General features: G+C 42.7%; 1 protein-coding gene across 1 annotated transcript in view; it reads left to right on the top strand.

Moving 5' to 3' along the window:
* Nucleotides 1–9,267, top strand: part of ZC3HC1 (zinc finger, C3HC-type containing 1) — a 36,136-nt gene extending 26,869 nt beyond the window's left edge. Inside the window, exons 7-10 of the mRNA XM_006887194.1 lie at nucleotides 1,953–2,250; nucleotides 5,920–6,132; nucleotides 6,549–6,749; nucleotides 9,199–9,267. Coding sequence (XP_006887256.1) covers nucleotides 1,953–2,250; nucleotides 5,920–6,132; nucleotides 6,549–6,749; nucleotides 9,199–9,267 — 781 coding nt within the window. The remainder of the gene's footprint in view (nucleotides 1–1,952; nucleotides 2,251–5,919; nucleotides 6,133–6,548; nucleotides 6,750–9,198) is intronic.
* The last annotated feature ends 606 nt before the right edge of the window (nucleotides 9,268–9,873 follow it).

The raw sequence follows: 9,873 nt of genomic DNA, 5'->3' as shown, positions 1-9,873 counted from the left end.
TTTAGGGCTGTTGTGCATGGGGTCGCTATGAGTCACAAACGACTCGACGGCACATAACAACAACATTGGTATTCATCATGGATCTAAGCAAATGAAGTTGTGGGCAGCTCTAGTCTTTTCTCCATCTACCATGATGTTGCCAGCTGGTCTAGTGGTAAGGATTCTTGTTTTCTTGATAAAATGGTGTAATCTGAATGGAAGGCTATAGTCTCTGATCTTCTTCAGTAAGAGCTTCAAGTCTTTACTTTCTGCAAGTAAGGTCTGTGTCGTATGTATAATGCAGGTTATTGATGAATTTTCCTCCCTTCCTGATAACCACATTTTCCTTCACGGAGTCCAGCTTCTTGAATTATTTGCTCAGCATACACATTGAATTAAGTATAAAGAAAGGATACAACCCTGATACACATCTCTCCTGGTTTTAAACTATTCAGTGTTCCCTTGTTCTGTTTTAGACAGCCACTTCTTGGTCTGTTTATAGGCTTTGCATGAGTACAGTTAAGTGTTTTGGGATTCCCATTCTTTTCAATGTTGTCTGTAATTTATTATGATCCATACAGTAAAATATCTTTGCATAGTCAGTAAAATACAAGTAAGCAGCTTTCTGATATTCTCTGCTTCCAGCCAAGATCAGTCAGACATCACCAATGATGTCATGTCACTGCTGCTTCTGAATCCAGCTTGAATTTCTGGCAGTTCTTTGCCAATAGGAATTTTGAATAATCTTTAACATTTTATTTGCATGTAATATAAATGATGTTGTTGTTAAGTGCCACTGAGGTGAGCACAACTCATAGTGACCCTATAAACAACAGACCATGAACCGTGTTCTGTAACTATCATTATTTCTCTAAGTTCATCGAATTTCCAGAAGCATATTGTTTAGGATGTGGATGCCACTCCTGCTTCCAAGCCTGTCTTAATCTGAAGCTCCACCAAACCCTGTCCACCATGGGTAACCGTTACAGCATTTAACACACCAGTGGCACAGCATTCAGCGTTACAGCAACCCCAATTTAGTACAGCAAATTGACAGACCAGTGCTGTATCACTTACAAGAATATTCATCTCAAACAATTAATACCAAATAAAAAAAAATTTAAAAATCAAAACAAAACAATTAATACCAGACCTGAGGGCCACAACTGTCCACTTTACAAATGAGCCTCCAAACTGGAGACTTAGTCAGGGCCCAGTTAACTGACTGTTAAATATAAAGGCCTGTCCACCAGGTCCTGATAGACTCTTAACAAGAGGCTTTCAGCCCACAGCTCATTGTTAGCTAAATCCAGTAAATCCAGTCAACTAACACGATTGTGAACAAAATAAAAACCAGCCAAACAGTCCACCCGCGACCCTTGGTCAAAGCAAGAGAACCCACCTTCCAGAATCCAGCCACTTCACACATGAGCCTGTTTGATAATTTCCACATTCTGTTGGATCACCTATTTTGGGAATGGGAACAGAAAAAGATGTCATCCAGTCAGTTGACCGGATGGCTATCTTCCAGATTTGTTGGCATAGGCTAGTAGTGAGCACTTCAGGACTGCATCTGTTTGTTGAAAGACATCAGTTGGTATTCTATCAATTCCTGGGACCTTATTTTTTGCCACTGTTTCAATGCATTTTTTAAAATTCTTCCTTCAATACTGTTGGTTCTTAAATCATATGATATTTTCTGACATGGTTCATTGTCACCTAGTTCTTCTTGGTATGGCAACTCTTTGTATTCTTTCCATCTTCTTTTAGTACTTTCTGCATCATTTAATATTTTGCCTGTAAAATCTTTCAGTATTGCAGTGTGAGGCTTGAATTTGTTCTTTAGTTCTTTGAGCTTGAGAAACACCAAGCGTGTTCTTCTCCTTTGATTTTCTTACTCCTACCCCTTTGCATATTTCATTTTAACTCTTGCTTTTGTTACAATATTTTGCGTTGAGATAAAGAATACTCACTTTTGGAAATGTTACCCTTTGTGCAAGTGTACTTTGTTCTCTCTTCATCCCTAGTTCCTCCTTGGAACCAATGCAGCTTTCCCTGTTGACGTGCTCTCAATGTATGCGGAAGGTGGGGCTCTGGGGCTTCCAGCAGATTGAGTCGTCCATGACAGACCTGGACTCGTCTTTTGGCCTCAGCAGCTCTCCTGTCCCAGGTTCTGAGGGACGGCCAGAGCGCTTCCCTCTGGTTCCTGAGTCTCCTCGGAGGATGATGACCCGCAGCCAGGATGCCACGTGTTCCCCAGGCTCCGAGCAGGTATGCACTGGGCTTATTGGGGATGGATTGTAAATAATTATTTTTGTAAATGGTAGAAATTTTGTTGTTAGGTGCTCCTGAATAAACTTCAACCCATGGTGACTCTGTGTAAAGCAGTACATTGTCCAATCCTTCTCCGTACTCATGATTTGCTATGCTTAAGCCCAGGAGTAACTATGTCAGTCCGTCTCAAGGGGGGTGAGGGGGTCTCCCCTCAGCTGTTGCTGTGTACTCTTGAGTTGGAACCGACCCAAAGCTGACCCTCTGGCGGGTTTTTAGAGGCAGTTAATCAAAAGGGAGGAGATTGCTCATTCTTCTGCAGAGAGACTGATGGCCTTGAACCTTGTGCCTTTGAAATTGCAGTGTAGCTTCTTGTCACTAGGCCACCAGAGCTCCAAGCATAAAGTCCTTCTGCAGAGACTGACCTGTCCTGATAATATGCCCAAAGTATGTGAGACAAAGTGTAACCATCCTTGTTTTAAGGAACACTCTGACCATACCTGTTGTAAGACAGATTTGTTAGTTATTTTTGGCAGTCCATGGTATATTAACACACAGTTCAGAAACATCAGTTCTTCTTAAGTGTTCTTGAATCATTGTCCAATATCCATATGCATTTGAAGCGAGAAAATATCATGGTTTGAGTTAGGCATACTTTAGAGATGTCCTTACCCTTTACCACTTAAAAAAACCTGCCCACTGCTTCTATGGGTGTTGATTTTGGATCCAGGTAAAATGAAATCTTTGCTTCGTTTCTCCCATTTGTCATGATGCTGCTTACTGATCCACTTGTGTGAATTTTTGTTGTGCTGCTGATGTATAATCCATAATGAAGGCTACAGTCTTTGATCCTCATTAAGTGCTTCAAGTCTGCTTTGCTTTCAGCAAGCAAGGTTGTGTCATCTGCATGATGCAGGTTGCTAATGAGTCTTCTTGATCAAGTTTAGCTTCTTAGGTTATTTTGAATAGGTATGGTGAAAGAAGACAATGCTGGCATAAGTCTTTCCTGGCTTTAAGCCATGCACCGTTCCCTTGTTTTATTCTAATGATTGCTTCTTGTTTTGTGTGCAGATTCTGCATGAGCACAAGTAAATGTTTAGGAATAGCCATTCTTCTTAATGTATCCATGATTTTTCATGATCCACACTGTTCAGTGTTTTCCTTAGTTCAAAAAATCCAAGTAATCCTCTCTTAGTATTCTTTACTTTTAGCCAAAATCCATCTGGTATCAAAAAAAGCTGCTTCTGACTTTGGCCATTTTTTTAACAATCTTCAGCAAGGTTTTACTTGATTGGGTCATCTGTTTTTGAAATGTGCACAAATACAGACCTTTTCCTGTTGTTGGCCTGGTTAGTGTCTGCTGAATTTCCTCGCACTGTCTCGTGGGCGCCTCTAGGGCTATAGCGTTAGTTGGATCATGTTCATTGGTATGCCATCCATTCCTGAGGTGGAGGAGATTGTCCCTCCTTCTCCAGCAGTGTCTGGTGGATTTGAACCATGCACCTCTGGGATTGCAGTACAGCTTCTTGCCACTAGGCCACCAGAGCTCACCGCTCCATCTTCTTTTGATGCTTACTGGATCACACAAGAGTTTTCTCATAGCATCTCTTGGTGTTGCAACCCGAGGCTTGAATTTGTTTTCAGATCTTTCTCAACTTGAGAAATACTGAGGCATTCTTTCTTTTTCATTCTCCAACTCCAGCCCTTTGTGCATTTCATTATGATACTTTGCTTTGTCTTCTTGAACTTCCATTTGAAATATTCAGTTACCTCTTTTTACCTCTTACCTTTGTTTTAGCTTTTCAGTTCTCTAGTGCAATTTTTAGAGTTTCTTCTGACATATATAGCTACTATATATGGTCTTTGTAAAACTGTATTTTGTGTGTATTGCAATCCCAGAGGTACACAGTTCAAATCCACCAGATGCTCTGCTGGAGAAGGAGGAACAATCTCCTCCTGTACCAGTCAGATCTGATTTGACGGTACACACATACACTCTCTCTCTGTCTCTGTCTCTCTCTCTCTCTCTAAAATAAAATAAAATAAATTTTTAAAAAGTGTTGTTAAAAAAAAACGTATTTTGTGAGTAAGGCATTGGTCGTTGTAGCTCTGGCTTCATTTCTGTCACCAGGGTCATCTTTTCTAACTGCCAGACCTTGTGAACTCCAGTGGCGGCATCTATAAGGAGTTGCACTAATCCAGAGGCAGCCTCTTTTTGGTGGTTTGAGTCCATCAGAGGCTCTGAGGAAGAAAGGGAGCAATCTTTTATGCAGTTTGCAGCCTCTCGTAACCAGCTGGAGGGTCAGCTGTGAGTCATTTCTGACCTGACGGTAGTAATGAGTTTGAGCTCAAGTGCTTCTTTTATTTCTAACTTCTGCATTCTGATCACAAGATGTTATTAGTGTATCTTAATTGGATGTTCAGTCCATTTCAGACTGCTGAAGTTGATAGAAATCCTGTTTCTTCATCTTTGACTTTAATTGTTGCATATATTTGTATAATAGTGGTATGAACAAGTCTTCTTCATATCCATATGGATGTTATTCTATCATTGAAGGACACATCTTGAAATGTTCTTTTTGACAGTCAGTGTAGCACCATTCTTCTTCAGTTTGTCATTCCTGGTATAATGAATCGTACGATTGATTAAAAATGACCAGTATCCATCCAGCTCAGCTCACTAGCTTATCAATTATTACACATCCTGTTTTATTTTTGACAACTTTGAATTCCCTTTAATTCATCTTTTGGCTTTTGTAAGTAGGATTACTGTGAACATTTATCTATCGGTGTCTATTTGAGAAACCGTCAAAGTGATTTCCACAGTGACTATACTATTTTGCAATCTTATTAACTGTGGACATGGCTTCCAGTTTCTCCACATCCTGGCCAACACTTGGTAGTTCTGTTTTTCTGATAATAGCCATCCTAGTGGGAGGAAGTGATTTTCATGTTTCATATCTCACTGTAGTTTTCATATACTTCTCATAATAGCTAGTGATGTTGAGAGCATCTTTTTGTGTGCTTACTAGCCATTTGTGTATCTTCTTTTAATCTCTGTGGTTTATTCCTGAGTGTTTTACCTTAGATTCTGTGGAAAATGGAATTCTTTTCTTAGTTTCCTTTTGGGGTTCATGCTGGCGTGTAAAAATGACTCATTTTCATGTTGATGCTCCTGTGCCCTGCAACTTCGGTGAATTCCTTAATTAACTCTAGTAATTAATTTTTTTGAGTTTTGGATTTTAGGATCATTTGCATGCAAAATGAAGATAGTGCTTTTTCTTCTTTTTTGATCTTGAGACCTTTCATTTTCTTACCTAGAGTAATTGGTCAGTTACTCTGGCTAGAACTTCTGGGCCAATGCTGAATAGCAATGGCACACATGGCATCCTTGTCCCTAATCTTCAGGAGAAACCTAGACCGTCACCATCAAGTCTGACATTCTGCTGTTGGGGAGCAGGGGGCTGTGTGTGACAGTGAGCTTAGTGAGTCGGCTGCGATTCTGACCACAGTTGTCAGAATACCATGTAGTGTTACTCTCCACCAGCTGTAATGAAGAAGCTAAATTCTTTAGACAATAAGGATTAGCTCTACTTGCTTCTAGGAATATTTCTCTTTATCACAGTCACAATCACTTGGGCATTTCTGTTCTCTCCCCTCCCCTTTGAGGCTGAAAAGAGCCCAGGTCCCATCATCTCCCGTACTCGGAGCTGGGACTCTTCCAGTCCTGTTGACCGTCCTGAACCAGAAGCTGCTAGTCCCACCACCAGGACCCGCCCAGTGACCCGAAGCATGGGGACCGGAGACCCTCCTGGCCTGGACGTGCCCTCTAGCCCTCTGCGGAAAGCCAAACGAGCCCGTCTCTGCTCCTCCAGCAGCTCGGTGAGTCCCTGAGCAGACCCCACACACACACTCCTCCCTGGGCAGCCAGGAGAAGCAAGCAGGGATGCCTCCCAGGCCTACACCTAAAAGTAGGCCACATGTATGTGTATCAAGATGTACTATGAGAGCTGATAGAAGAATTTTGTTATTTGTTCCTTTGGGGTGAATTCTAGAGTAGTAGTAAGTATTTGGGGCAGTAGTGAAATGAAGGGACAAAACCTGATAAGATTGTCTAACAAAAGGAATGGAAGAATGAAGGCCATGAGAGGAAACACCGAGGCAGAACTGAAAAGCAAAGGTAAAAAGCTAAAACTGTGAGCATATGGAAAATTCTGGACTTGACGAATGGCTGTGTCTCCTTCAAGCTGCCTGGCCTCTCCCCTTTACTACCCTTGTCCCTTTTCTTCTTCTCCCAGGACACACCTTCCCGAAGCTTCTTTGATCCCACCTCTCAGCACAGAGATTGGTGTCCCTGGGTGAATGTCACACCCAGTAAGGAAACTGGAGAGAAAGGCGGAGTGGATGGTGGCCCCGTGGGCGAGCCTGGCTGGAAGGCTGTGTTGACCACACTGCTGGCCCACACTCAGTCCAAGCAGCCTGCTGAAGCTGACTCCTTGGTGAGGGAAAGTCCCTCTGTGTGTGCAGCACTTGCTTTGAGTGGGGTGGAGGAGAGCTGAGACTCGTCCCATAACTAGCACCCTGCCTGTCCTCTGCTTTCATAAGTCTGAGTAGATGTATCTGCCTGTCCTAGAAAACAGACTCAGAGAAGGGTCAGCCTTTCTACTGCTTAGTACATGGCATTTGCTCAAATTTTAGTAAAGTCTTTGTTTCCTCAGCTAAAGTGATTCACAGTAGACTAGGAGGACAGACACAGAAATAGACGCCTGAGCAGCTGCTCTGGCCTCAGGTTGCAGCACAGCTGCTTTCCGCATCAGTTACTGTGACTTGTCCTTGGAACCTGGCCAACCACCTTAGCTGATTGGAGCCCTGAGCTCTGACTCTTGAGATTATGATTCTGTTCTCACACCAGGCACGTTACTCAAGTCCACAGTTACAGAGCTCGGCCAGCCACATTAGCTGACGTGCTGACTGCTGAGGTTACCAATGTGGGTAAAGCTGAGTCCATCATAACAGCTGAAAACCGAGCGGGGGGTTTGTTCCGCATGGAGACTGAAGGTCACTGGAGGCATGAAGGAGTCCTAGAAACTGAGCCCCCTCTCCTTTGCTGGCTCTCTGCACAAGTGCCTGGTATCCTAGTAGACACCTCCCTCTGTCCCCTAGGGACACAGTGCAGCAGTCCTCGCCAGCAGGACTTCATAGTGTGGCTTGTTGGTGGGGTCACAGGACTTCATTTGATGGATCTCCAGTCAGGCCAAGAGTCAAGAGCGGACACTTGGTGCCCTTGGCAGATAGGCAGGCAAAGGTTTCCCAAGTCTCACCAGAAAAGAATCTGCATTTACCCACTTTAAAAACTTTTGAAGAGAGATTGTTATTTGATTATAGGTCTTTGATTAAACCTATCTTTGCACGTAAGTTCTCAATACATAGATCTTCGCAAAATGGTGTATCGGCAGTTTTTATTAAGACTCCCTATGTCACTGTCACTAAAATGAAGTCCCACGGGATTTCTCATGATGGAGGGAGTTGGCCTTATGATTGGCACTGGCCTCAGGACTGCAGATTGCTCTTGCTAGCTGCTTCTCAAACCTTCCCAGCACTGCTCTGACAGGAAACTTTAAAGGCTCTTTGCTGTTAGGAAAAGGTTTACATGATCTTATAAACTTCACTTCCTCTCAACTTTGTCTTCTAATACTGTATTATTAACTTAATTCCCCCTTGTCCATTAGTTAAGAGCTCAAAATATCCCCTCCCAAGACTTGATTTGTTGAGACACACAGCCTTGAAGAGTCTAAGGAAGCACTGAAAGTGTCCTCTTGGGTCAGAAAACGTGGGTTGCCTTATTCGATGTGGTTTGTGCTGTTCTCAAGACCTTCCCACGTGGACCGTCTGTTCAGTTTATTGTGGGTTCATGGCAGAGAGAAGCCGGGGTTCCACATCACTGAGAACTGTGTCTTTCAGTGAAGTGCTTTGTCTCCCGGGAACACTGTTTCTCAGAATTCACAGATCGCTTCATGGGCATGATCAAGTGGCAGTGAAATTCTTCCTATTATTAGCTCTGCTGGCTAAACCAAGTTGAGAAATCCAAGGTCATAGTATAAACTCTTAAGGTCATTTAACTTTGTTTTATTCCTTGTTGGCCTTGGACAGCTAGACTCATGTAGACATAAGTGGTTCCTTGTTCCCAAGAAATAATGAATTAAAAGGGAGTCAGTGCAGAACAGACTTCCAAATTCTCCTGAAATTCAAAAATTTTGGACCCACAAAGCTTGGTTGAACCCCTAAACTGTTGCTTGGTGGTAATCTTTAAACCAACTATACTTGCTGAACTCTTCTGAAAACCAAGCAGTAGTTTAGCTTAACTAGCAAAAAAAAAAAGCTTTAATTAATCATAGTGCTTGGTCATTTAAGAGCTATATGTATAGTCTTAAAATCCTACATGAGATAAAATTGAAAAGAGCAACTTCAAAGATCCAAAGAGTGAGTGAGTTTGCTACCAGAGGAGAACCAGCTCAGAAAATCAGATGAGAACGGTTGCACCTACTTGAAGACTAAACCATTCCCTCATTGTCCTCAAGTAGGGACCAACTCCAACTCATAGGTGATCCTCTAGGACCCTTAGAGAGTCAAACCTCACTCCTTTGGGCAGGCAGTGCAACTCCCTCCCCACTAGGCCAAGAGAGCTCTCGTGAAAAATACATAGGCTCACTGATTTGTATAATTAGAAACTGTTAAAGTTAGTGTTTGCTTTGCTGTATTTATTCTTAGCAGCAACCAGAGAGTTTACTCTTGTTTGAGGTCATTATTATTTATAGCACAGGGTGAAATATAATTTGTTCTGCTCCCTCCTAGACATAGCTACATCATTGCAAGAGAAATTTACCAACTAATTGGTACATTTTATCTCTTTAAAAGAACTTGGTCTCTGATAAACTTTTCTCTCTGTAGAGTTTCTCTGAGAAGTCGAGGAAGGTATTCCGAATATTCCGGCAATGGGAATCATTATGCTCATCCTGAAGCAGTTCCATGTCCTTCCTGGAGGAAACTGAGATGGGAACAACTTTTTGAAAAATAAAATCGGAATTCCCTTGTGGTCAGGTGATGCTAAGTTTTTCTCCATTCTGGCTTACTAATAAGGAGCCCATGCTGTTGCAGAGCAGTAGTGCTGACCGCCTGCGTGTGACTCCAGAACGGCTCTCAGGAGGGCTGGGGAAGGTAAGATGCAGCTCACTGGCTCTGACAGAGTGTGGCGCTATGGAGCCGGGCAGAGGACCAAGAACGGGACACCATTTCTGCGCCTTTTAACACACTGCAGGGTTTGCAGGATTCTCGTCACAGCAGCATACATGGTCATAAAATATTTCCCGAGTTTTTTGCTGCTGAAGAACCATTTCCCACCTGTCTTGTGGGCTGATAAAAAGACAGCAGAAACTGAGAAAACATTGCTGGATCAGTCAGCAACATGACGATTGTGGTTTTCAGGTGTCTTTGTGATGCCAGGCAGAGAGATGTATCATTTTTCTTTAACCAGTGGCAAGCCTCTGATCATCCATCACCAGGAGATCCCTGATGTGTTACAGGGAATGGTGAGCTGGTCATTGTCTCTTGTCACCTTTGCAGTGA

The sequence above is a fragment of the Elephantulus edwardii genome, unplaced genomic scaffold (genome assembly GCF_000299155.1).
Source record: "Elephantulus edwardii isolate Elephantulus edwardi_28Jun2011 unplaced genomic scaffold, EleEdw1.0 scaffold00055, whole genome shotgun sequence".
NCBI lineage: Eukaryota > Metazoa > Chordata > Mammalia > Macroscelidea > Macroscelididae > Elephantulus > Elephantulus edwardii.
The sequence above is the reverse complement of the archived record's forward strand: the minus strand, read 5'-3'. Positions and strand labels throughout refer to the sequence as shown.